This window comes from Vigna unguiculata, chromosome 5 (assembly GCF_037176805.1).
Source record: "Vigna unguiculata cultivar grain cowpea cultivar isolate G323 ecotype 2 chromosome 5, ASM3717680v1, whole genome shotgun sequence".
In the NCBI taxonomy this organism is placed as follows: domain Eukaryota; kingdom Viridiplantae; phylum Streptophyta; class Magnoliopsida; order Fabales; family Fabaceae; genus Vigna; species Vigna unguiculata.
The window spans coordinates 4,724,613-4,752,016 of NC_140796.1; the positions used below are offsets into that span (position 1 = coordinate 4,724,613).

Here is a 27,404-nt window from a genome sequence, read left to right on the forward strand (position 1 = left end):
CATGATTAAAACATTATCACATTGATTTTGAATTATCTATTTATTATCAATTAATTTTAAAATAAATTATCATTTAACATTATTTAAATAAGTTATTTATACTTTATTTAAAATTTACGAACATTATATATTATATTTTTATTTAAATTTATGATTAAAATATGTTATAAAATATTAATTTTTTATTTTAAAAATACCCATAAATATTTTATATCTATAAATATTAAAAAAAATGTGGATCATAATAAATATTCACAAAAATATAAATACAAATATAGAACATATATTTATCTATCAGATAAATCGAAAAAAAAGTAATATCCATATCCGTACCATTTAACTCCGTGACACATTACAGTACAGTAATAGTACAGTAATTAAAAGAACAACAAAAGTTTGAGAAGTAAAAAAACATTATTAAAAAGCAGCATTATCATATTTAAAGCACAGTGTGTTGTTTGTTTCTGGTTGTGGATATAGGGCACGTAAGAGGGAGAGAGAGTGAGAGTGACAGTGAAAGGTTAAAGAAGACCAGTGAGTGTGCGCCGTGTGTCACTGTTCACCCTTAACTCTTTGCTTCTCTTCCTTTCATCTCTCTCACCTCTCTGCACCACCACTGTTTCACTTTCATTCTTTCCACAACATGGCATCCTCGTTGCCACCTGCCACCAAAGCCGCCACCAATTTCCCTCTCACACACTCTTTTCGCCTCTCTCCTAAACCGAACAACCTACGTTTTCCTCCCACCAAGGTTCTTATTTCTGTCTCCCCCTAACTTAATTTAGGTCTCAACAATTGAAAAGACTCTATCTTTTTCTTACAATGTTTCAAATCAGACACTAAAGTGTCTCTTCCATGTTGCGAAAAGGGCAAACGCAGGACTTATATTTTCTGTTTTGTTGTTTCAGTTTTGGGACTACTCATTTATCTGTCTGATTTTGTGTGCAGCCTGGACATTCGGTGTCCTTCACAAGGTTTAAGGCGCAATTAAATGAGGTAATTGATCTTTTCTCTACTGAATTACTATGTAGTGTATCTGTCTATATGTGTTTGATCTGAAAATATGATTTCTGTGAAGAGGGCAGCTTAGATGGAAAATTGTTAATTTGTTGAAGAGGGTAACTGAGATGGAATGGGAAATTGTGTATTTACAATGATTGATCAGAAAATTGTGGGATTGGGATTGTCATTTACTGTTGTTTGAATAAGCTTCTTGGTGTTGTTTATAGAATAGAGAATGAAGAGGTAAATAAAAGCAACTTGTGCACTGAATTTTTATAGAAGTTTTCTAATTTAATTTCTTCACTAAAGTTCAGATGCATTAACTGAGTTAAGTATATGAGAGATACTTAGTTTATTTTAACTTCTGAGAAATTCTTCCAAATACGTATACATTCTGTTAAAATCTACTCATGTGACATAAATGTTGGTCTCATGTTTTTGGCTTCATCAAGGTTGCACTTGACAGTTCCTCCAATGCTACTCCTATCAAAGCCAAATCAAATGAGGAACCACCTGCAAAGCCTTCAACTGAACCACCTTCAGTCTTGGCAACTCAAGAATCGGTTTCTCAGTTTATTACTCAAGTTGCCAGTCTTGTCAAGTAAGCAGATAATTCAGTCTTGCTTCCTTCTATTAGTAATAGCTGTTATATAAGCTTTTCACTGCATGTTTAAAGTGGTGCAATCAGCTTCGGAAACCTTATTGTCCAATTTTCTTCTGCAGGCTTGTTGATTCAAGGGACATTGTGGAGTTGAAGATGAAGCAGTATGACATTGAACTAACAATCAGGAAAAAGGAGGCTATGCCTGAACTGCAACCTGCTCCTCAACCTGCGGTGGTGTACTCATCCCTTCCACCGCCAGCGTCACCGCCACCTTTTGCACCAACATCTACTCCAGGAACTGCTACACCAACTTCTCCCCCTGCGCCCAAGTCAACCAAATCATCTCTTCCACCTCTTAAATCACCTATGGCAGGGACATTCTACCGAAGTCCTGCACCTGCTGAACCTCCCTTTGTGAAGGTAATTCTATTCTATCTATTGCATAATTTAATATTTGCATATCATGCTTTTTTGCACCCTGATGCAAGGTGTTCCTTCTTTAGGTTGGAGACAAAGTCAAGAAGGGGCAAGTTATATGCATCATCGAGGCAATGAAGTTAATGAATGAAATAGAGGTAAGTTCTAATGTTTTAGATTTTCTTTTGCAACTGTTAATTAAATTAGTGAATTCTGCATCACTTATTTGTCATGCACCTATGATTTCTATTTGCTTTGTAAAAATGTTGAATTTGAATCTCTGGAGTTTAGAACTTGTACCACAGAATGGGGATAGGTTTATTTGCATTTTCCTTTTTTGTTATGTAAGGATTATATTAACACTTATTTGCATACTAGAAAACATTAATTAGTACAATCAACAAAAATATATGATCCCCTTTTTGCAAAATGAATCTTCATCACTTGTCAATTAATGATTAGTAATGGATGAAACAGCGGAATGTAAAAATAAAGATTATCAGCACATATGCAATTTATTTTCACCTCTTTATGAAGTAAATTGAGCCAATGGAAATTGAAAAAAGTGTTCAAATGTGTTGCAGAATGGTGATTTGGTCATGATTTTGGATTGCCCTTTCCCCTATCTCTCTTCAAGCCTGTCAATGAATATAACTTTTCAAATATTTTTCTGTAATTTTACTGGGGAAGTTATAGAATGAACTGTATTACACTGGTAGGAAAATGTATGGATGGACTATTTGAGGCAGTCAACCTGGTGGGAGATGTTTGGATAGAAGATTTTATTATGTGAATAAGTTTTGTTCTTTTAATTATGGATTATGTATCTTGTGATTTGTAATAAGATTCAATTCACATTTTGTAATGTAGGTCTTCTAGCTCATATTTTGAATCTCACTTTGATAACCTAGCTTTTAGTCTATCTATATCGGTTTACCTTCCACTTCTGCTTCAGTGATTTCAGACCTCACTATATGACAGATAAGGATCTTCTATTTTCTTTGGATGTCACGGTGCCATTATCTTCCCAATTGGTGAAGACGGAGGCCTAATACCTCCAATTGTCGGCTTGTGGCCTCATTGACTTTGATTATCAGTTTTGGCCATAATACCTTCTTCTCCACAGCGAATTGATTACGATTTCTACATTTTGATCAAACTCTATGCAACACCACTTTCCACATTTGTGATGTCCTTCTCATTGTTGACCTCAGTGGTTGTGTTTTTCCCTTCAATCCCTGTAATGACCTTTGACTGCTCTCCAGTTTCTGGCCTTTTTGTCCCAATCCTTGTCTCTGATCGTTTCAGTCTCATTTTAAAACATTGATGTCTCTCCCAGACAGCATTCAAATGAGCTAATGCTGTGGTTTATCTAATCTCTGACAGGTACTGTATTTAGTTAGGAGTTAATTAGCTTAGTTGGACAGGCTGAGATAGTAGAAGAAATAAAGCATATTGTGTATAAATAAAGAGGGGAGGTTGAAAACTCGGATATCAAGGGAAATCATTCACTTGTATCTTCTACCCTAGCCAAGGATGCTATTACACATGGGCACAACAATTGGGATTTAGGGTTCATCAATAAAAGAATTTCTTTTAGATTCTGAACTTTCTGCTGGTTGTGGCAATGAAGTTTAACCAAGCAGAATAATAAAAAGGAAAAAATCCTACTAGTAATTTATTCTTAGTTCACACTCAAGGAGAAAACAGCTTGTGAAATCAATCGGCACATTACATTCAGTACTTTAATTCGAAAGAGCTACTCTTTACTCTCTCTTTTTTTTTGTCTAGATGCAACATTGAAGTGCCAAAACATATTGAATTATTGAAGGATGTGTTATGGTAGACACTTCCACAGAACAAACTTTACATTAAACATAATTGTGTACTATAGGATTCAATTTGATGATTTGAGGTTTGTAACTGTGATACATATCAAAAGTCAATGAGAAATGTCTGGTTTGTATAATTTTCTGTTGTCTTGATGGTCCTGTGGTTTTTCTCTTCTATCTTTTTACTTAAAAAATTGTGTACTTTACAGGCTGATCAGTCAGGAACCATAGTTGAAATCGTTGCAGAAGATGCAAAGCCTGTAAGCGTTGACACTGTGAGTATATTCTAGAACCTCCTGGTTAATAACTCATCCATTAAAATTTACATGCTCAGTGTTATTTAGGTTTGATTTGTTTTGTTTCCTTGCAGCCTCTATTTGTGATTGAACCATAGAGCTCAGAGTGTTGTAGATGAAAATCTTCAGTTTGGTAGTTGAAGTGAGAGGCTCATGAATCCCCCTAAAGATAGAGGAAGTGTAGGAAGATTTTGTTCTAAATTGGAATGACACAGTTGAGAAGAAGAATTCTAGTTTACAATGGATTTATTCCTTATTTTTCTTCTACATGCTTGCACTATGTTCTAGTGATTTTTTCTTTCTTTCAACTTTTAAGGTAAGTTAATGTGTATGATATTCATCTCAAGTTGTCTTCCTTTTCTTTTTTATATATGGCAGGGTGGGGAACGTTTCATCTATGGTGGTATTTTTTGTTTGAATAAATGTCTCTATGATTACTTCTAAAACAGGAAGATTAAAATGTAAAATGAAGTAAATTTTTTCTATAAACTAAATCGATTTCAATATCTATGTATTTAATTTTTACAGAAGTTCTTTTATATAACTTTTCTGAAAATTGATATATATTATATGATAGCTTTCAACTTATGATAAAAGCTCAATTTATTTTATCTTATTCTTTTAGAAATATTTATGAAAAATTTATTTAAAGATCAACTACAATTATGTTGAGAATTTTTTCCCTTCCCTTTTGGCTTTGTTATGAAAATGGTCCAAGGCAGCTGAGATGTAAAGTAGTACTTTTAATACTGAACCTAACCTTCATCCCAGTTTTGGAATGATGTTTGGGAACAGTAGTGTTAATCACGTATGTGATACATTGAAAAATGCTAAATTCCAATGTTGTTTCGGAATCAATGTTTAGGATGATGTTCCTGCTTTCCTTCTGGTGTTTTCTGTTTTTTCTGTATTCTTTTTATGTCTTTTTCTCTGTCTAGTTACCAAACACTGAAAGCTCATAAAAGTTATATAAATGTGAGGTAAATCGATGATGTGTGCAAACTGGTATAGAATAGGTTTGGTGAAGATTTTAGTACCTCAAAATTTCATGGTTTTCTATTTTTTGTTTTTTGTAAGTAAGTCTTTATGTTTTTTATTATTAACTTATATTTATTTATTGTTTATGTTTTCCCCATTTGATACCTCTGAGGGATCATTTGAAGAACTTGTGATGTGTAGAATTTTTAAAAAGACTAATAGAAAAATCATTATTAGAGAAATTAAATAGAAATTACAAATTATAGAGAAATTATTTAATGAAGAAAATAAATAAATAAAAGATGAATTAAGAAAAATTAAAAGCTTTCTAGATGAAATAAATTTAATTGATGGTTCAAAGGGTTGATAGAAAAAGAAGGTAAAACAATATATAAATAAAGAGCGAATTCGGCTAATTCGTAAATTAGTTTCTCATTTACAAGTTATTAATTTGATTCATGTAAAAGTATCTAGTAAGGGGTTTAAGATAGTTTATTTTAGGAGTTATAATTTATAGCAGGTAACTTTTTAGTTTTTTCTTATAACAATTTATATTTTAATATATATTTTTATCATCTTTAATTTTTTATTTGTTATTAATTTTTTTTATAGAGACAATTACTGATTGCTTTATTTGTAATATTTTTTATATCACTTTTATTTTTATGTAGTTTAAAGGGAAAAAAGCATTACAAAATTAAAATATTTCATTACATGGGTAAATAAAAAATAACGATTTCTGAAAGTAAATAGCAACTAAATTTGATTAACACTAATTAAATGAACTAGTTGACTTATTCAAATAAAAAATACAAATAAATTTTTTAAGATGAAATTAAAACTCGATGAAACTATTTTTGCGCAAAATTAATCTTACATGCATAAAGTTTATACAACTAATTCAGCTCAAGCTTGTTATTTTTTGTCACACTGGTAAACGAAAAAAAATTCTAGAAGAAACTTACAAAAATAGAAAAAAGAATAACTTTTTATTTTCTCTTATTAAAATGCATTGGAAAACCTCCATAATTAATTAACAAAATATTTGAGTCTTGTAAGGAAACAATAATTGTTCTTGGGAACAAAAGAAACAAATAATATTTTTTTTTTCAATGTTTAGTGCTCGAAACGTACCAAAAAGGAAACAAATATTGTTGCAATTTTGCTTAAAAATAAAATCCGGAAGCACAGAAGAAGGAACAAAGTTATTGGAGTATTTTTTTTCAGTTTTTCCTAATAAAAAGGACGAAAGCGATCGATTCTGTAGAAAAAGAAAGAGAATTAAATTGATTGATTTATTATTAAAGGGAACAGAGAAAGAAGGAACACAGATTCACACAAAAATCCAAATCATCGATGGCTAAAGCTGGCGGGGTTTGGATTTTGCCGTTGATCGCCGCCTGGTGGTGGCTGTCCACGGCGGCGACGGTGAGGGGTTCGAATTCGACGACGATTTACGACGAGCTTCGGGCGCAGGGTCTTCCGGTGGGGCTTCTTCCGAAGGGAATTGCGAAGTACTCGTTCAACGGAACAAGTGGGGAATTCGAGGTGTGGATGCCGGAACCCTGCAACGCGAAGTTCGAGAACGAGGTGCACTACGATTCCAACATAAAGGGTATCCTCGGATTCGGTCGGATCGGGAAATTGTCCGGTATGTCGGCGCAAGAACTTTTTTTGTGGTTTCCTGTTAAGGGCATTCGTGTGGATGTTCCCACCTCTGGTCTTATACACTTTGATGTCGGTGTTGCGGATAAGCAGTTATCTCTGTCCCTTTTTGAAGACCCTCCTGATTGTAACCCTGAGGTTCGTTTATCATCCTTCAATCTTCTAACCCCTTTCTTTCATTTGGGGATCTGAAATTTCTGGGGTTTTCTTGTTTTCTTGTTGCTCACGCTTTCGATGCGTTTCTTTGTGTTCTTAGTGTTGATCCTTGATTGAAATTGGGATTCTAGTTCGTAATTTGGGTGTTAAAAATCTAGGTAGATATTGTTTGGATGAAATTTAAATTTGATTGGATTAATCCTGGATGTTAAACATTTGCGTGTAGGTTTTGTCTTTTTCTCTTATTTGGGTGTGGGGAATTTATGGTCTTTTCTTGTGTGGTGTCTACATTTATGATCTTGTTATCTGGGTATCTGAAATTTATGATGTTTTCGGGTTGAATGACACTTAGATGCATTTGTTTTTACTGCTGTTTGTGTTTTTTTTTAATTAAAGTTGGAGTTCTACATGATAATATATGATGAAGATTTGCATTAAAAATTAACAAATTGAAACTTCAACTCTTATTACTTCGTTCTTACGGTAGCTCTCGTATTTTCTTGTGTTGTACCTGAACTAATAATTAAATATGTAGATATTAAATAAGTATATTTTAGACTAAATGTACTATTTATGAGTGATACTAAATGTTTCTTAAGCATTATGATTATGCAATAATTTTAAACATCAAGAGTTTAAAGAGAGGAACTGAAGGTGGAAGTAAGAATTTGCAGGAGTCTTTCTTTCTTCGTTTGTGTAAGTGCAATTTATGGTTTTTCCTTGTTGTTGAGTGTTTTACATATATGATTCTTGTTATTTGGGTATCTGAAATTTAAGAGAGATTTGCATAAAAAATTATCATAGATTATTGACGTGAAATTTCTCTGATCAAAACTAACACTACAAATTTAAGAATTTGTGTATAAATCATGTCATTTTCTTATTTGGGTAGGTGGAATTTATTGTCTTTTCTTGTGGGGGTGTCTACATTTATGATTCTTGTTATTTGGACACGTGAAATTTAAGAGACTTTCGAATTGAACATTGGATGCATTTCTTAAGTATTTAGTGCTATTTTTTTGAAATTAAAATTTGAGTTCTGCGTGATGATTTACTCACAATAAAGATTATTTGTATTAAATCAACACAGATTATTGAAGTGAAACTTTAATTTTCACTATACACTGAAGAATTTACATTTAAATTTCGGTGTTTTCATACTTGGTATGTGGATTGATGGTCTTTTTTGTGGGGCGTCTTACATTTATGATTATGCAATTTTTCATGTGTTTAAGTGTTATTTTTCAATTAAAATTAGAGTTTCACTTGATAATTCACATAACAAAGATTTGCATAAAAAATCAACACCAACCTAAATTCTAACTCTCTAATTGTGTTCTTTTCTTGTTTTCCATCTATGGCTCTTGCTAGTTGGATATACAAAATTTATGTTTTCCATTTATGTGTTACTGTTGTTCTCCTGAAGTTCTATTTGGTAATCTACACGGATAAAAGTTTTTAATTTATGATTGTTTGTGTTAGGTTTGTGAAATATGTTTTTTTGTGAATAATTTAGTGTTGAATTTTTTCAGGTTAATGCTGGTAGTGAAGGTGTGCTGAGGGCTGCTTGGTAGAAGATAAGATAGCATTGCATCATCAATCGGTTCCTCTACTGTGTACTAAGTTTGGTCTTCATTGATATGTATATGTGTATATATACATATATGTATGTATATACATATATATCTTGTACAGTGAGATTTTTTTTTTTTTTTTTTTTTTCTGTTTTGATTGAATGAATCGCCTGTCTGAAGGGACAAAGGATGAAAATTTTTGATGGCTGGAAGCATGTTCTCAAAATCTGTGACAGACAAAGGATGTAGGGTTAGAGTGGTTTAGCTAATATTATATAAAGGTTTTATTATCTGTGTTTTGGTCTTTTATTTGTGCATATAATTGTTTATGTGTCTTGTGTTAGACTCACCTATTTGAAAATAAAACATGATCAGGTGTTTCTCCTATTATCACTAGTTGGATTCCCACCTCTAATAACCAACACAGTCCTCTGATATTGGACAAAAACAATTTGATTAGCTTTACATCCGTCTCAAGATATATTTTTAATAAATTTATTTGTTTAGACTCATACACATTAAATACATCCTATACCATAATCCTTGAACATAAAAATTTCTAACATTTTTAATCTAGTAAATTGGTAAACTATATATATATATATATATATATATTATATCAAATAAATCAATGATTTGTAAGAATTTTGTTATTAAAAATATATTTATAGATTAATAACTAATAAGAAAATAAAACTAAGATACATCTATGCTAATTTGAATGGATCTATAGTACATGTAACATCCCATTTAAATACTATTTTTAATTTAAATGAAATGCCACACACAGATAGGGTAGAAGAAACAAATATGGGAGTACGAGAAATAAAACTAAAAGAAACAAAGACATACTTCGATATCAGATACAAAGTAAAAATTGATAATTTAATATCAGATACAAAGTAAAAATTGATAATTTATCATACAGTTACAACTGACTCTTTAGAGTGTCACGGAATTACATATTAACAACATACCAATCATATTCAAACAATCATGTAATATTTATCATGCTTATAAATCTCAAGCCAACCTTTATAATCCATCCTCATACATGTTCCATGTTGAATCCATTCCAAATCATCCTTTCCAATCCATGAATATAGAAGTGTAATTCATACCGACACCATGCCACTTTGATTACCAACCATCTCATACAAGTCACATGTCAAGGTCATGTTAAATTTATCAATCACAGACCATAAACCATTCTACTCATACCCATTCGCCCAATTCATGCTTTTAAAAGTAATTGAATCAATCCACAAGTTCAAGTAAGGAATTAAAATTCTGCAGCAATTCTTGCTTAAGCTAAACTGATCTCGCTTAAGCTAGACTGGTCTCGCTTAAGCTAGAAATTCTCGCTTAAGCTAGAAATTCTCGCTTAAGCTAGATTGATCTCGCTCAAGCTAAAATCTCTCGCTTAAGCTAAACTGACAAATTTTCACTTGTTTCAACATGTAAAAACACAAAATCCCAAACAACAAAAATTTAAGAAAACACAAGCACGTTGTATAAAAGTTGGCATCATATTTCATACTTTAAAAGGGTGAACAAAATCAATCATGAGAGCATACAAACATTTAAACAATTGTGTTGTCAATCTCGCTCAAGCTAAGGAGCTCTCGCACAGGGGTGGGTCTCTCGCTCAAGCGAAAAGCTTTCGCTTAAGCAAGATTGAAAACAGAGAGTACTTTGAGTTCTCGCTCAAGCTAGCCCATCTTGCTCAAACGAGAGACCCTCGCTCAAGCGAGCACTCGAAACTAAAGGGGGCGAGTTACTGTCATGCTCGCTTAGGCGAGAACTTCCAGTTTGGGCGAGAAACAATTCGCTTAGGCGAGCATAACAAATCTCACCTGCTCTCACATGCTTGCCAAAAATCCATCCATAAACAATACACAAATTATTTTCACACCATCAAAAGCACATCAAATCATCAAGAGCACCCAACAGAACCAAAACAGACACATTATTTATAAAAGCATAAAAAAATGCTAGCTTCCCTTATCTGGAAAGAGTTAGCCAACAGACTCATATACCCAAACAGTGAGCACCACAGTTCCGGGAACAACTTACTAAGCTGGAAAAAATGGTAGAACAAAGGAAAACAAGGTTACCAACTTACTAAGCTGGAAAAAATGGTAGAACAAAGAAAACAAGGTTACCAAGAGGGACTTTTGTTGGAACCAAGACAACAATGCTAGAGAAAATGGAAGTACAAGATGAGAGATAACTTACGTGAAGAAGGAATGAGTTCGAACTAGCTTGACTATGGTGGTACTGAACCCTAGCAGAGTTTATGTGAAGAGGAAAAGTGAGAGTGAGAGCACTAATTTTGACAAGTGAGTGCAGAATGAAAGACCTTGGCTGCTTTAGGAGCTTCGACACTCTCACATGCTTGCCAAAAATCCATCCATAAACAATACACAAATTATTTTCACACCATCAAAAGCACATCAGATCATCAAGAGCACCAACAGAACCAAAACAGACACATTATTTATAAAAGCATAAAAAAATGCTAGCTTCCCTTATCTGGAAAGAGTTAGCCAACAAACTCATATACCCAAACAGTGAGCACCACAGTTCTGGGAACAACTTACTAAGCTGGAAAAAATGGTAGAACAAAGGAAAACAAGGTTACCAACTTACTAAGCTGGAAAAAAAATGGTAGAACAAAGGAAAACAAGGTTACCAAGAGGGACTTTTGTTGGAACCAAGACAACAATGCTAGAGAAAATGGAAGTACAAGATGAGAGATAACTTACATGAAGAAGGAATGAGTTCGAACTAGCTTGACTATGGTGGTACTGAGCCCTAGCAGAGTTTATGTGAAGAGGAAAGGTGAGAGTGAAAGCACTAATTTTGACAAGTGAGTGCAGAATGAAAGACCTTGGCTGCTTTAGGAGCTTTGACACTCTATGGACCCGCCTTTAAGCCCAACTGATTAGGGTGAACCTTTAAAAATAAGGGTAAAAAATAAAGTGGGTCAGTATACATCATTCAAAATTAGACTTTTTATTTATTGATCACGATATAGTGAGGAAACAATACTTCTTTGTTTATTACGATATATTGAGAAAACAATATCACTATTGGACAATAACTTAATCATAATTAAAATTAATATTATGTTTAGGATGACATTATGTAATTTTAGTATGTAATTTTAGTAAAAGGTAATTGAACAATTCGCTCATGCTAAACTAAAAAATTGTTACAGATTATATTATATATTATCCAAACACACATTTATGAAAAATAAAATTAATTTTTATTTAATCAAACTTAAATTTACGAAATTCACTTACGCAATTTATTAAACTTAATTGATCTAAATCATTCAAATTAAAAAAAAACTAAAATCTCCTTCCTATTTTCTACCCATCTAAAACTCGGGTTACGAGATACACCATTTAACTATTAAAAAGAAATTATTATATATTATTTTGTACAAAATTATATTTAAAATTATAATATTGTAGCCTTTCGACTATTAAAGAAATTATTATATACTATTTTATACAAAATTATAAAATTATACGTAAAATTATAATATTATACACAAATCTAAATACTTTTAGGATGAATATTTTGTGAGTTGTAAGCAGCAATATGGAGAGTTAGAAGTAAAAATTATATGTTTTTGCATTTGGTTTTGTAAATAAAATGGTTTTGTAAATAAAATGAATATATAAATGTATGAACATGTAAACACAAATGAAAGCAAGGAAATAAAAATGATGAAGACAGAAAAAAAAACGAATTGAGTCATTGATATTAAGAGACAATAACTATATGGATGAATATTTTCACGTCGATAAAGAGGAAGAGAAAGAACTATGTTATAATTTTTTTTTTGTTTTTTTACTTTGAGTGCAAATTAACTCATGTTCTATCAGTAAAATAATTATTAATTTTTAGTGAAAGAAAAAATTAATCCAAATTTAACTTTCAAATTTTAAATATAAAATAGGGATCCAAATGTTTCGTGTGTATCCAAAATTATTGGCTGAAAAAAAGTAATTATATTAATTTTAGTTGGATGGTGGTGTGATGTTTGCATCTTTGTATTAATTTTTATTTGTGAAATTAATTTTAACAACAATTATATTAAGTTTTAATTTCATGAGATGTGATGATTGATGACTAGTAAAAATAATTTTTTTTTTACTTTTTGGGGTTAAGTTTAATTTAGAGTAAATTCATTTATTTAAGAAGGTGAAAAAATATTGCAACAAAGAAGAAAAAAAGATGTAAATTTATATGATTTTGTAAGTCGATTCTACGTAGAATCTAACGCCTAACTATAATATAAAATCTTAGATTTTATGATTTTAATCTCCATTTTAATTATCTTTTATAACTATAGCTAATAATATAACTAATCCCTTTAATTTTTTGTTTCAAGCTTTTTTATCTGAGTTTGAAGTAATCTTTGTCCTCTTCTCGGATCTTAAACATGTTTTCTTTTACTTTTTCTCATGATCCACTTAGACATTATTTTATACTTGTTTAGTAAATGATATGGAAAAATATATACTCATGATTATTGTGAGAGGGAATAGATTTCCATTTTATATACAAATATTATAAATAAAATATTGGAAAAATTGCACTTATCTCTTGAGTATATATAATAAGTAACACTGTTTTTAATAGAATGATATTTACATCTTCTAGAGAGATGTTAACTCATCTTACTTAGTTTATTGGCAAACACTACATTAACTAATTAACTTACTTTTATACCAACCAAAAACCTAAAATAAAATCTTGAAAGAACATTCACATCTTTTGTAAGATAAATATTCCTGGTTGTGTTCATTTTTTTTAGTAAATGATGAATGTTTCTATGTTAAGTTTAAAAAAGACAAAAGGAAGGTTACATTCATTATTGTCCAGAGGATAATGGTTGAAAATTGCTATTTTAATGGGGAATGCAAATATAGTAATATTCTTGTTAATTTAAACATGAGCTCGTTAATTATTCTTGTTTTAAATTTTGATTTATTTTAATTTTTAAATTGTAAAAATAAATGAAAATAATTTTCTTAATTCAGTGACATGACGAGTAAATAATTTGATCTAAAATTAAACTTGACATGTTAATAATAGCTAAAATAATTATTTTATAATAATTATATTTATTCATTTACTAGCGTTACACAAGCATGATAACATATTTTTTAAATATAAATAATATTTTATTTGTAGGTGATAATAATGTAATATTATTAAGTTAATATATAACATTAATTTATATTTATTAAAAATTAAATTAAATTAACAGAGATAATAGTTGTTCATAGATAAAAAAGAGAAAAAAAGATAAATAATTTTATCGAAAATAAATAAAAGTAATCGTTAATTTTAAAAAAATTAATAAATAATTATATTATAAAAGATATAATTAATATTATAAAATGTAAGTACAAATGAGAAAATCTTTTTATATATTATTATAGATAAAATTATATTAAAATTTAATTCATGAACGAATTTTTATTTAACCAAAATCATGAAACATAAATAAAAAGTGTATAAAGTTTTCGTGGGGGTGCAGAATCAAATATTCTTTTGTAGATCTATGTATAAGAGCGGTATCAGGTGTAACAATAGTAAATATCAATAAGTCACTATAATTTACTTTATTTTTAAAAATATAAACATAAAATAAATCAAAATTAAAGAAAATGTAAGATAATTACAATTTCTCTTAAAATATTATAACATAATAAGAGTATTTATCAATATACAAAAACTAAATGATGTGCAGTGCTTCTAAAAGGGAAAAATAGGCGTCAACCAACTTCAACCGATTTTGTCAAACGACTACTACAGTACTTATAAATTACTTTTAAATCAATACTCATTCCAATTGTGATTAAACAATTGCAACCAAGATTCAGCAAATTAAATACACCGAAGATGTAATAATCATGTTAACAATATTCTCTTTAGTGCACTTCAAAGAAATTAAATACACCTAAAAGATGTAATATCATATTAAAACAATATTCTGTCTTGTAGATCAACCAGTGAGGCTACATCTCCTAATAATTTACAATATGCTAACATACCACACTGTTCTTCATTGCGTTGTGACGCTCTTGGCAAGATTACGAGGCTGGTCCACATTAAATCCCCTGAGAACAGTGAGGTGATATGCCAATAACTGCATCGGAAAGAAATAATTTGTTGAGATGTATAAGGTATAAAATCTTCCTTAGTGCAAATGAATGAAATGAAAAATCCAGACACCGAAGTTTATATTCAAACAAAACGAGAAAATACCTAAGAAGCTCATGAATTAATTACGAATCACTGTCGACATGCAATGAAGGATTAATTTATATAAAGATAGCCAGACTAGTAATATAATCTGACACTAATATTGAAGTTCCCTTTGCTGAATCAAGCAATGTTTGTAAGGATAAAAAAACAATAAAAATGCATTGTAAATATACCTGTAATGGAACTACATTAATTACAGGTTGAAGGCAGTCTTCAACTTGAGGAACTTCAACTACCCTACAAGATTCATTAGGGCATACGGAGGAAGCATCCCCTTTAGAACACATAACAATCAGACGACCTCTGCGGGCATGAAGTTGCTGAATAACAGACTGCTGTTTGCTGCCAAGGATAAAAGATGTCAATATAAAACTTCTAATGTCAGATAATAAAGCTAATCAACAGTCACAACCAACCTGAAGCAAGCATCACGAGTAGCTACAACAAGAATTGGAAGATTTTCATCAACTAATGCCAAAGGACCATGCTTCATTTCACCAGCAAGTATCCCTTCGCTATGCATAAGTGCCACTTCCTTTACTTTCAACGCTCCCTCAAGAGCCGTTGCATAGTTGTACCCTCTTCCGAAGACGAGAAGAGACTGCTCAGCAATCAACAGCTTTGCTAGATCCTTCATCTCCTGGTCAAGTTTCAGCGCCTCTCTCACTTTATCTACAATCCAACATGTTAATTAGATTATTACTATAACTTTCCTGTAGCTCCATGAGGTATTTAGTCTTTCATTTTTAACGATTCCTAAAAAAAAAGTTTTCAGCTTGAAGGTTTCCAGAATTCCTCCTGAATATTCTTTCTTTTCTTTTTGGCGATAGAAGTTTAGGGGGAGGGGATGTTATTCCATTAAAGAATTATAACTATTTTTACACAATTATTATTCCATTAAAGAAATTAACAAAACCGCCGTGGAACACAGCAATGTATTCAAATGCATGCCAGTTTAGTTTTATTAAAAACAAATCCAGCCTTCTCGTTTTTCATAAATTAAGAGTTCTCTACTAGATGTTATGAACTTAGGCACTGATGGATCTTAACTCTTATTTAATGACGCTATCATCATTGGTATATCTGTGACCATGATTAACCTACATTCATTTAAATCTTAAATAAGTGGCGATCTTATTCACCTATCATGAAAATCTAATTTTAAAACCTGAGAATCAATTGAAAATTATACTCAAAAGACATGTATCCAAAGAGTCCCAAAATGTATCCAATTCCTGTAATATACTTGGGTAACAAAAACTCACTTGGCAGGTCAAAAAGACCATCTATGATAGCTTCTCTTCTGGCTTGATTTGAAATTGTATCACCTCCTATTGCAAGAGCTAACATGACCATCACCACTATTTGGCTCGTGTATGCCTGTAATAGTTATAAACGCGCATGAGTAAACCATTGGTTAACCAAATAATAATAAGACAATATAAAATGAAATGAAGAAAACACGAGTCTTAAATGCAAAATTTACCTTGGTACTTGCCACACCAATCTCAGCACCAGCATTTATGTGAACACCACAATGAGTATTCCTTGCTATTGCACTACCAACAGTGTTTGTTATCCCAACACACAGTGCACCATTCTCTAAAGCATACTCCAGTGCGAGTAAAGTGTCAGCCGTTTCACCAGACTGACTAACAAAAACAGCAGTATCCTCCCTGTATATTGGTCCTTCCCGGTCCAATAGATCACTTGCAATTTCCATAGTAACAGGAACACCTATAATTTAATGTATAGAATAAAACATTGTACGAATGGACAACAAACTTGCAAACGGCAAAATCATACAAAATGATTTATGTCACAGCACTGACCAGAAAGTTCTTCCAAGATGGGTCTAGCTGCCAAAGCAGCATTATAACTTGTACCACAACCAATAAAAACTACCCTTCTACTTCGCCTAATTGTTTTCAGATGAGCTTTAAGCCCACCCAATAGAACAGACTTGGATTTGTTAGCTCCAAGACGTATAAGCCTCCCCCTCATTGTGGTTGTTAGAGATTCCGGTTGCTCATGAATTTCCTTCTGCATATAATGCTCATAATGACCTTTATTTATTTGCTCAACCTCCATCTCAAGAACAGATAATGCACGTCTCACTGAACAAGTTCTAGAAAGAAAAGCCCCATTTACTCCCACGTTACTGTCAAATTTCAAAATAGAAGCCCCACCATCCTGGCAGAATCATACGTAACATATAGTATCAGTGAATGATCTATTCACACCAAAAAGGGAATAGACCAGAGAGCAAGGGATAGCTGAAGTGATGTGCCAAGGAATTAGAAAACAATCTTCACAAAGAAAAGTTACTGTCATGGAGTGTTTTCCTTAGTCAGATTACTATATTTCAGTACTATACATGAAAACATTGGCTTGCAAGTGCAACATCGAAAAGAGGGAGTGGTGTAGTCTGTACCTTGAGATGAACTACTTCACCATCCTCAATAACTAGCACTTTCTTTGTGTGTTCAACCACAGCATTGGCATCACTGGACAAAAACAATTCTTTGGGTTTGTCATCTTTTGAAAGGAATTTGTCATCCTCAAATGCTGAACCATTGCCTTTATTTTCTGTCAAGTCCTGAAATTAGAGCACTAATTACATTAATCATCGTCCATCGGAAAGTCTTCACCTTCACTAAACGTCCATTAATCATGAAAAACCTATACTATGTTGCTATTATGGCTCTCTGACTAGAAGCATCATTGACGAAGCCAAGAGAAAAAGAAAATAGAACAAATGTTGCCATAAAAAACACTGGAAGAGCAATTTACATGTAGATCATTGTTTAAGAAACTTTTTGCTAAATTGCATTCAACTTACTTTAACACCTAAGAGCAGTGGGCTACCACGCTTGCAAGCAATCAATTCATTGGGATAATGTAGACTTTTGAAAATAAGGGCGTAAGCTCCTTCAAGATGCCTCATAACTTCCAAAACAACCTGACTGAAGGTAACAACCTGGCCATCTGCAACATGATTGGAAATGTATTTCAAGCAAAAATCACCCAAAACCACTATGATATTCACACAAGTCTAGGAGAAGCCACTGCAATCTGAGTAACACAAATAATAAGGAATTCCGAACAGAACAAATGCAAATCAATTTAGAAGTCTAACAGAAGCAAGTTTATCAACATTTGGAACCAAGGGAAGGCATAAGAATTTAGAGTTGCAATTTCTGCCATGTTTATCAACATTTGGAACAGAGGGACATCATAATGGATTCAGAGTTCCAATTTCAGCCGCAACATCACTGTTTTTGGAGTCTCCTAAAACAACTGGAAATGTCACCTCAAAATTGAACTTATTCGCTAGTAAATGAAAATGTTGTCACAATTTAAAACCTGTTTGCCCTTAAAGAAAAATCGGATATCATGGCGTTATATGATTCATGTCACCGACTCCTCCTAGTGGAAAAGGCCTCTTTATCCAAAAAAGCTAAGCCTTCTGGAAAAGGATTTTGGGGTCTATAACCTCAACTGTACCGCAATCACAGTTGTCGCACAAAGGCTTTTGGGGTCTCTCGCTCGGATCACATCCTGACCGCATCGGTCACATTCTACAAATTTCCAAAATACAAAGAAAGCAGCAAAACCTCGATCACAATTTTCAACCTTCGCAGCATTAAAATAGTAGAAACCTTATCTATCTCCACCTTCTTCCCACCCACACCAGATTTCACAATGTAGATCATCGGAAAATCATACTTCAGCTCCATATCATGTGAAACAACTACTAACAACCTTTTCAACCATTAATCAATAACACTCATACTCACATACCATAAACCTATAAACCCCGTACAATTGTTCAAAACCAAAAAAAAAAAAACACCTCGACTGACTCATCAATAAAAAAGTACCTGCAGCTTCGTTGGCCTTGTCGTAGACAAACTTCGCAAGCTTGGGAATGACCTCGGTGTCAGTCTCCGATTCAAAGGCGAAGCCATGCCGCAGCAGCGTCTCCTTCAAAACCTGAAAACACAACATCTCAAAAACAATAAGCACAGAGAAACAGAGCAACACTAGCAGCGAACTCGCATCAACATGCGTTCATTCAGAATGTACTATTGTCACCTCATAGTTCGTGATCACTCCATTGTGAACAACCAAAAACTCGTTTTCCGGACCAGAGGTCTGAGGATGACTGTTCCGCGGAGCAGGCTCTCCGTGAGTAGCCCACCGAGTGTGCGCGATTCCGGCGTGCGTGCTGAATGGCTCCTCCAAATTCAATTTGATTTCTCCCACTTCTGTCAATCCACACAAAAAACAAAACGCGTCACGCTGAAATTTCCGATGCAATTGAAACTGCGACAAAGAAATAGGAAAAAAAAAACGGAATTAGACCTTGGTACACAGATTTGACGAGCGATTCGATGTTTCCTTCTTGCCGGAAAACGAGAGGAGGAAGAGTCTGATGAGCGAGAGCGGATTTGTCATCGGAACAGCATTGAGAAGATGAATCAATGGCGATGCCGGCGGAATCGTATCCACGATACTCCAATCTGCGTAATCCATTGAAGAGAACTTGCAAGATGTACCTTCGCTCTCTGTTCACCTTGAAATTCAGATACGCGAAAATCCCACACATTTTCTCTCTTGTCTTCTCTGTGTTGTTCTCACCCTTTGATTTCTGCAAGACCCAGACTTGTATTTATAACCGTTGCGCTTTTCTTTTTTAATTTCCATGTTTCATAATTATTAATATTTTAATTTAATGAAATAAAATACATTTGACTAGTTGTGATTGTGACAGTGATGTTGTTGAATTCAGCATTTGTTCCTTCCTTTTCTTCTTCTTCTCTTCTTCCCATTCTGCAAATCACTGAAATTTTCTGTTACTGTTAGGCGCAACTTCGAACAGGGTATTACCGTCATTTTGCTCTGCATCAGCTTTCTTACGTGGCACTTCCCCATTAGACTGATGCACTCATCTTCAACCCTCTCCAATTTACCTACTTTTTTCTCTCTCTAATTTTTCCCTCCACTTTCCATTTTATTAAAACTATTCTATTTAATATTAATATAGACCCAATATATTATACTTTGCAATAACATTTTTTTTCTCAAGAGTTTAAAAAGTATTATTTAAAATTATTTTATACATTATTTAAACACGTAAAATTTTATTTGTTATTGTCAATTCATCCTATAATTTTTTATTCTAGAATATATTATATTCAGCTCTTTTTTTTTCAAATTATTTTGCATAACTTAAATGTTAATTAAACTTATGCAAGACTAATTGTGATTATATTTTCGTTTCTCTTCATTTTCTTATCTAGATAACATTAATTTTTTTAATTAACTTGTGCAATTTTTTCTTAAGACATGATTATGAGTATACATCATGCCTAATTCAAAATTTGCGTGTCAATATTCATAATTATTTATATTTTACCTGTAAATGTAAAATCAGCCTATTAAGATAAAAAATTATTGTTTAGAAAATTAATATTGCAAAAAGAAATTTATTCACGCATGCTTGAATCATAGATATTAAATTAAATTCATTATTCTAGCATATGTTTTAAAAATGACATACTTGAGTTTTTTTTTTTTTTTTTTTGTGTTTGTAAATAAACCATGATTGAGTACTCTCTATCCTATTTTTAAAAAATAACACGAAAGTGCTAAGATAAATTTATTAAAAAAAATTGAATGTGAAATACATCAAATAGACTAAAATTAAAAAAAAAACTTTTATTTATATACTAATTTACATATATAGAAAAGAAATTGGGAGACTAAATCTTTTTCAAGCTTATCATTGTCCTTAATACAAGTTACACTTTAAAATAAACTAACGGCCTTTAAATAATACATTTAATAAGATATTAAATTTACTTTGTTTCAATTAAATGTCATGAGTGTATATGTTTTTAATTAATGAATAATGAGAGATGATTTTAAAAGTAATTAATAACGATATAAATGAAGTGTACGTTTAAACATAAATGAACAAAGTCAACTCAATTACTCTCTTTTTTTTCTCATAGTATCTGGAATTTGAGTCATCTAAAAATTTTCAAATTAACTAATATTCACATTTGCGGTATTAATTTATTTTCTTCGTAATTTGTTCTCAAATTAATTACTTTATGTATGAATCAAAGTAATGTATTTATTAAAAAGTATAACTATTCTAGTAAAATTGTTTCAATATTGAAGTTGAAACAACCTTAAACTTACGAAATAGAAAGAATAATTTTTTTCTCCTGGGTATATGTGATTTGATTAAGAAAGTTATATTGATGCCATGTATAATATAGATGTCAGTTAACTTATTCTTGTTTCTATTATTTTAATTTATTTTTTATTTTGATGAAAAATTCACATATTAATCGATATAAATGTGAATAATATTTAACTTTTTTTTTTATAAAATGAGAATATACAATTCCTTTCCTCTTTATACCATTCTCAATTTTTGTGTTTCAATTTTAAATTTCTAAAATGTTTTAAACGTATTAGACAATCTACAAAATTATATTGTTTTTTAATATTTACTTTATTTTCAAAGTTAAAATTGGATCAGTTTTACCCTTTTACATAGTTATCCGACCTAAATTCAATTATTATTTATACCATTATAAATTATCTCTTGATATTTAATACTGGAAAAAAGTGTATACTTTACCTTAAAATTTTATTTGTTGTAAGAAAAAGCTAATAATTGAAATTATATTAAATATCCAATAAAATCATGTTTTCCTTTTGTGTTGTTTATTTGTTGTAAAACAATTCAATATTTGAAAAAGAAAAAAACAAGTACAAATGTAGTTATGAATATACTAATTCTGTGATGAAGATGACAGAAAAGATTTCAAATCAGTGCATTGGAATAAAGATGAACTTTTCCTTTAAAAATGTGATGAGATACTTATTCCTAATGCTGTTCATCCATAATAGAATATGTTAGTACCCAAATAATTCTTATATTAAAAATACAATTAAATTTATTATAATTAAAAAGAAGTGAGATTGTATTAGATTGCTATAAGTTTAAACCAATATTACTCTTTTTTTATCTTTCAAATGTATCATTATTTTTTAAAATTTACAATTAAATTGAAAAATCCTATAACATATATTCCATATATTACACTAAAAAAAAGTTTTTTTTAACAACTGATTTTAATGATCAAAAGTTGTTAGTTATTATAATGTCCAATTTAGACACTAATTTACAAAATCAAAACTTATTGGTTAATAAAACAATCACTATGAATAAAAATATAATTAGTCCATAAATTTGTCATTAATTAATTAAAGACTAATTTATAAACAAATTCCTTTAGTAGCGAAAATTTTTGTAGTTAATATTTAGTGACTAATTTTTTTTATAACTAAAACCTTTGTATCTAAATTTTAGAAATCAATTTAGAGACCAATTATATTTTTTTATTCATAATAGTGACAATTTTAGTAACTAATAATTTTTTATTTTATAAATTAATATCTAAATTGGTCAGTAGAGTAGTTAACAACTCTAGTCACTAACAAGCTATGATGCACCGATACTTCAACTTGGGTCACGTATCCATGTCCGACATGTATCGGGTCCAATACTTTACGATACTTTAACAATACTTATCAATGAAGTATCTACTTTATAAAGTCGTAGTATACTACAATAAAATCTTTGAATAATGAACAATTTTAGTGACAAAAAATAATTAGTCACTATATAGTAACTAAATTGACAACTAAAATAGTTCAAAAAAATTATAATTGGTCTTTAAATTGATAATTAAAATAATTTCAATTATGAATTAGTTTTTAAATTGGTCACTAACATTAGCTATTAGGTTTTGGCTACCAAAATAATTGGTCTCTAATTAGGAATTTTGGATTTACACATTAACAATGATATATTTATTATATTTGTAAGAATTATTGTACATTTTTCAATATTCATTATCGCGTATCTATCATGTATCGTATTCTATTATTTTGAAAATAAACGTATAGACGTATCGAATACGTGTCGTATTCGATACACGTATCGTATCTGTGCATCATAGCCAATAAGACATTATGTTGTAGTATTAATATGCTATGAATTTCTTATATAATGTATATTTTTTATTAAGGATATGCCAAAATATGAATTATTTAATGACTTTTTATGTTTCATTGTTACAATTATCGTTTTCTATATATAAACATTTGATAAAGCTACATAGATTTATTTTTTGGAAGTTTAAACTCTAATAAATCATAATAACTCATTTTTAATATATTATATGTCTATTTGAAGCTATGACATTAATAATGCTGAAATCACTTTAAAACCATGAAATACACATTTAAAATTGTAATTATTTAATTTTTTCCTTTATATTTGTATTAGATATGTTTTTTATTGTTATTAATAGTTTTAAATATACAATCCAATAGATAATACTAATGTTATAGTATTTATAAATTTCCATTTATAACATCTTTGGTAAAAGGCTGAAAACTCTATGAAAGAGAGTGACAATTGCGAATGTAGTTTATCAAGTGATTTTGTATAAGATGATGTCTTCTGTCGAGATCATTTGTCATTTGAACTGATGTCTTGAGTTCACTTGTGTTTTGAACTAGTTTGTGAGATCACGGGTGGTTTCATTGTCAATTTGATAACCTGTTTTGAGTTGTTGTGTAAGATATTAGGAGCTATGAACAATATGATATGATCAAGAGTGTGGTTAAAATGTTTGTTGAGAAATTTGATGTGTTTTTTGTATTGTTCAAATATTAGTTGGAGATACACAACAGTTAGGAGATGAGGTTTTAATGGAGAGAGTTTTATTTCGGTAGTTTTGCATAATAATATATTAGGAATATTTAACTTTGGTTTAATTATTCGTTTGGTCCCTACTTTAATTGGAAAGTTTCAAGTTGATCCATGCTTAGCTTTTTGTTCCAATTACGTCCCAAAATTCATTAAAATGCTTCAATCAAGTATTTTTTTTATTAACGCTATTAAAATCATTAATGACTGCATGATTAAGCTTGCTTGTTTGGCAAATGATGCAAACCTGACACAATTATTTACTAATGTGGAACTCAAAAATTAAAACTCCTCCCACAACACTCCATCTCCATTCATTTTTTGACTTTCCAAAGAACAAAAGAACAAATGTTTTGGGAAATTTGCAAGCTCAAAGATCCCTCTTTTCGTAAGAACTAATTTTTTCTTCATCCTACACACACACACACACTTTAAATTGAAGCAACCACCATATACTATCATTTTCATGCCAAGAGTCCATGTGCAAAACCAAAACTTTTGGTCAAAGGACAAACTATGGTGACAATGGTGCCATTTAACTGCGAATTAAGCCCATGTGCATCATAATCCAATTTAACAATAATATGTCCAACCCACCAAGGGTTAAAAGGTTGATCCACACAACAAAGAAGCTATGGCTTTTGAATTCAATTGCAAGACACGCATCATTAAGAAATAGTATTAGCATACCAAAATATACAATAATTTATGGAACCACTATGACCAAGTTGATAACTTTGATAATTGAGCAACTCTTCCTTTAAGGAATAAACAATTAGCTTACAACAATCACATGAAGCCATTTCTTCATCTTCCAATCCTCATCATCTTACAATTGCATAGAATACTTACAAAGGGTGTCAAGCATAATATTTTTACTTGGAAAGAGAATGCTTATATTCTTAGCTCAATCGAACATTGTCAATGGCAGCAACCAAATCATCGTATTTAGCTCCAGTAACTTCTTTTACGACCTTGTTGTCCTTCAGAATTTTAAAAGTGGGAACCACTTTAATCCCCAGCTCTTTTGCCAATGGCTGTCAACAACCATCAAACAAATTATACCACGTTTGATTAACCCTATGATTAAGAAAACATGTTCACATATAACCTGAGGATAAACATGAACTTGAATTGGTGACTAAGTTGTTGACCAATAGTTAACATTTTTACACATTCTTAGTTTAGTCCTATACATATAATGCATTCTTAATTTGGTTATATATTGTTTAATCCCTATAAATAAGGATTTAAGTAAGAATGCAATATAAATAAAAGGGTCAAATTAACGATGGTAGAGACCAATGGACTAAACTATATGTTTAACCATGAAGTGAAAAACTATATACTATCCTGCACACTTCATCCATACCCTGTTGTCTTGGTTGCAATCAAGCTTTAGAAAGACAACATCGTCATACTTCTTTGATAATTCTTGAAACTTTGGAGCCATGACTTTGCAAGGGCCACACCTGAAAAAATTCATAAATTTATGTCAAAGGTTATCCAAATTTTGAGTTGGCAACAAGCAAGGGTAACAATGTCATAAAGGATCAACCAAATCAAGACTTTCAAGATGACTTATTTTTGACAAAGCCAAATACTTCCCACCTTCAACATGGTAAAAATAAAATAAAGACTTTACAAACAAACATTTCTGCAGTACCGTACCAGAGAATAACAATAACAAATTAACCAAAGACTTTTGAAGTTAACCTTTAGTATTAGCTCTGCTTTTAGTTATGTTGTAACCCAACCAGTTTATCATTACCAAAGAAACTTGCTCTGAAGCTGATCACTGTTTAGGTCAAACAACATCACCATAAAACTTCATGTATAATTCACTCTTGTACACATGGTGGAGATAAAAAAAATTACACTCATTATGCAAGCTAAATCAGGCAAAGCTAGTTGACAGTGAGTTAATACAAGTGACCTGATTTGGGACCCTTTGTTTCATACCAAAAGCTGATACAGCTTCATAGTACAACACATGTATAGGCTTTTGCAAAGCACATAAATCCTAAAAAGTTAGACACATAATTGTTGGTCAAAAACCAACCCAGAAGCTTTCCATCATTGTCAGACTGGAAAGCATCCACACTAAATATTGTGATAAGTTGACAAAAGCAAAATGTTATAACTATTGCTAGTTAAATCAACTAATAAATAGTGTGATAAGTTACATACACATTTATAATAAACTATTCAGTTCTTTAAACCTATTATCTTCACTTTCTTCGACATAGCATCTAACTTTTCCATCTAAAATGCACCCTCACTTTATGAAACAAAAAACCCCATTTCTCTCACGCTTCATATGATGGACTTTTTGTTTACGGGGTGTGACCTTGGTTGAGGTTTATCTTGAACCATCCCCACTAAGGTACATACAATACTGTGAAAATTGCTGAGAGATATATTATGAGGGAATCTAAGCCTGATCTGCAATTGATATGGACAGTGCGGGTCAAAAAACGCCAGCTTATGGACATTTCTGAAGGCAGGAAAATAATTAAAAACCAGCAGAGAGAATGAGCTTATAGACCAATAATTTTAACAAGAATTATATAAAACACAAATCAAGTCACTCAAAACATATGCAAACTGTGATATTAACTAAACTTTTATTTGTCTTACAACTTCCGAGCTTTACAATTCAAGACCAAGATTGCTCCAATCACACAACATGTTTGGATTTTTCATTCTCGGTAGAGCGGGAAATTCACTTTAATGCAAAAGGGGGGGATGAGGTGAGGGCAAAAGAATGCCATTCCAATTTCCAAATTATATCTCACATTTTCGTTGTACCAAACCAGTGTATACAACAAACTGATTTCCATTACTATTTCTACGTTTGCATCTAAATCACTAATTGTAAGGTTCATACCAACGATGATCTTGGGTCTTGACAAAATCAGCATAAAGCTAACCATAACAGTGTTTACCAAGGAATCTCCTAGCTAAGAGAGCCAGCACATCAAGCTTCACAAGAAAAGTAAAGTATGATTCTTTCTTCAATTCTAATCCAACCCACCATACAATACAACAACATTATTAAAAAGAACAGCACGTGGTTTTAAGGTATAACAATATATATCACATGATACAACTGTGCATAATTAACAAAGGAAAAATTAACATACCATTGGGTGTACATGTCTAGGACAACGGTTTTATCCCCGGCAGCCTTAACAATCGGCCAGAAGGTGTCCTTGTTTACCTCAGTGACTTGTCCCACTGTGACTGTGGGCCCTGCAGTTTCCAAACTAGATCTTACACTAAAATTTCTTCTCAAACTCAAACTTGTGGTTCTAGTACTCAAGTTGAGATTCACACTAGGAATGTTTATGTTACCAAAACCAGACCCAAGTGAAGGTCTCAAAGAAGAACCACTATCTATGGAAGGAGATGCAACCCATTTAGGGTTAGGAGAAACACAGACATTCAGAGCCATTGGTGCTTGCTGGGAGTTCCAATGGCAAAGGGGAAAGAACTCATCTCACATATAGCGAGTGCATGTGGAGGGGAGGAGGTGCAATACGAAAAGACATTATTGCCCTTCTCATTTGTGTATGATATTGTTGCTATCTCAGGATGAGGGTGGTTTTGGTAAAATTGAACTTAGCAGCCACAGTGATGGAGGAACAAACAAGCACGTCTAGTTTTTTAGGGTTATTACCAAAGTAACCTTGTCTGATTTTTTGGATCCGAGAAAAACAAAAACGTCTTTGATTCTGCATTTGGAGCTCTTCTTCTCCACATAAATGATCACAAAAT

The 27,404-nt window shown here is 31.5% G+C and overlaps 4 protein-coding genes across 4 annotated transcripts; 2 read left to right on the plus strand and 2 right to left on the minus strand.

Annotated features, from left to right (window-relative positions):
• The first annotated feature begins 468 nt into the window (after positions 1–468).
• On the plus strand, positions 469–4,547 carry CAC1 (chloroplastic acetylcoenzyme A carboxylase 1). The gene is made up of 7 exons (XM_028072951.2): positions 469–751; positions 949–996; positions 1,455–1,603; positions 1,726–2,026; positions 2,110–2,181; positions 4,065–4,130; positions 4,226–4,547. Exons 1-7 carry the CDS (start codon positions 644–646, stop codon positions 4,247–4,249), a joined length of 768 nt encoding a protein of 255 aa, XP_027928752.1. The 5' UTR covers positions 469–643; the 3' UTR covers positions 4,250–4,547.
• A 1,777-nt stretch (positions 4,548–6,324) lies between these two features.
• On the plus strand, positions 6,325–8,814 carry LOC114185298 (uncharacterized). The gene is made up of 2 exons (XM_028072952.2): positions 6,325–6,932; positions 8,483–8,814. Exons 1-2 carry the CDS (start codon positions 6,486–6,488, stop codon positions 8,522–8,524), a joined length of 489 nt encoding a protein of 162 aa, XP_027928753.1. The 5' UTR covers positions 6,325–6,485; the 3' UTR covers positions 8,525–8,814.
• Positions 8,815–14,382: 5,568 nt separating this feature from the next.
• On the minus strand, positions 14,383–19,626 carry GFAT (putative glucosamine-fructose-6-phosphate aminotransferase). Its single transcript, XM_028074261.2, has 11 exons — positions 19,190–19,626; positions 18,920–19,092; positions 18,706–18,817; positions 17,664–17,809; positions 17,256–17,420; positions 16,654–17,014; positions 16,308–16,558; positions 16,087–16,201; positions 15,238–15,493; positions 14,995–15,163; positions 14,383–14,702 (listed from the first exon to the last, which is right to left on the minus strand). The coding sequence occupies exons 1-11, from the start codon at positions 19,431–19,433 to the stop codon at positions 14,619–14,621; spliced, it is 2,076 nt and encodes a 691-aa protein (XP_027930062.2). The 5' UTR covers positions 19,434–19,626; the 3' UTR covers positions 14,383–14,618.
• Positions 19,627–24,292: 4,666 nt separating this feature from the next.
• LOC114183115 (thioredoxin F-type, chloroplastic-like) lies at positions 24,293–27,112 on the minus strand. The gene is made up of 3 exons (XM_028070001.2): positions 26,771–27,112; positions 24,997–25,096; positions 24,293–24,661 (listed from the first exon to the last, which is right to left on the minus strand). Exons 1-3 carry the CDS (start codon positions 27,079–27,081, stop codon positions 24,527–24,529), a joined length of 546 nt encoding a protein of 181 aa, XP_027925802.2. The 5' UTR covers positions 27,082–27,112; the 3' UTR covers positions 24,293–24,526.
• Between the last annotated feature and the right edge of the window lie 292 nt (positions 27,113–27,404).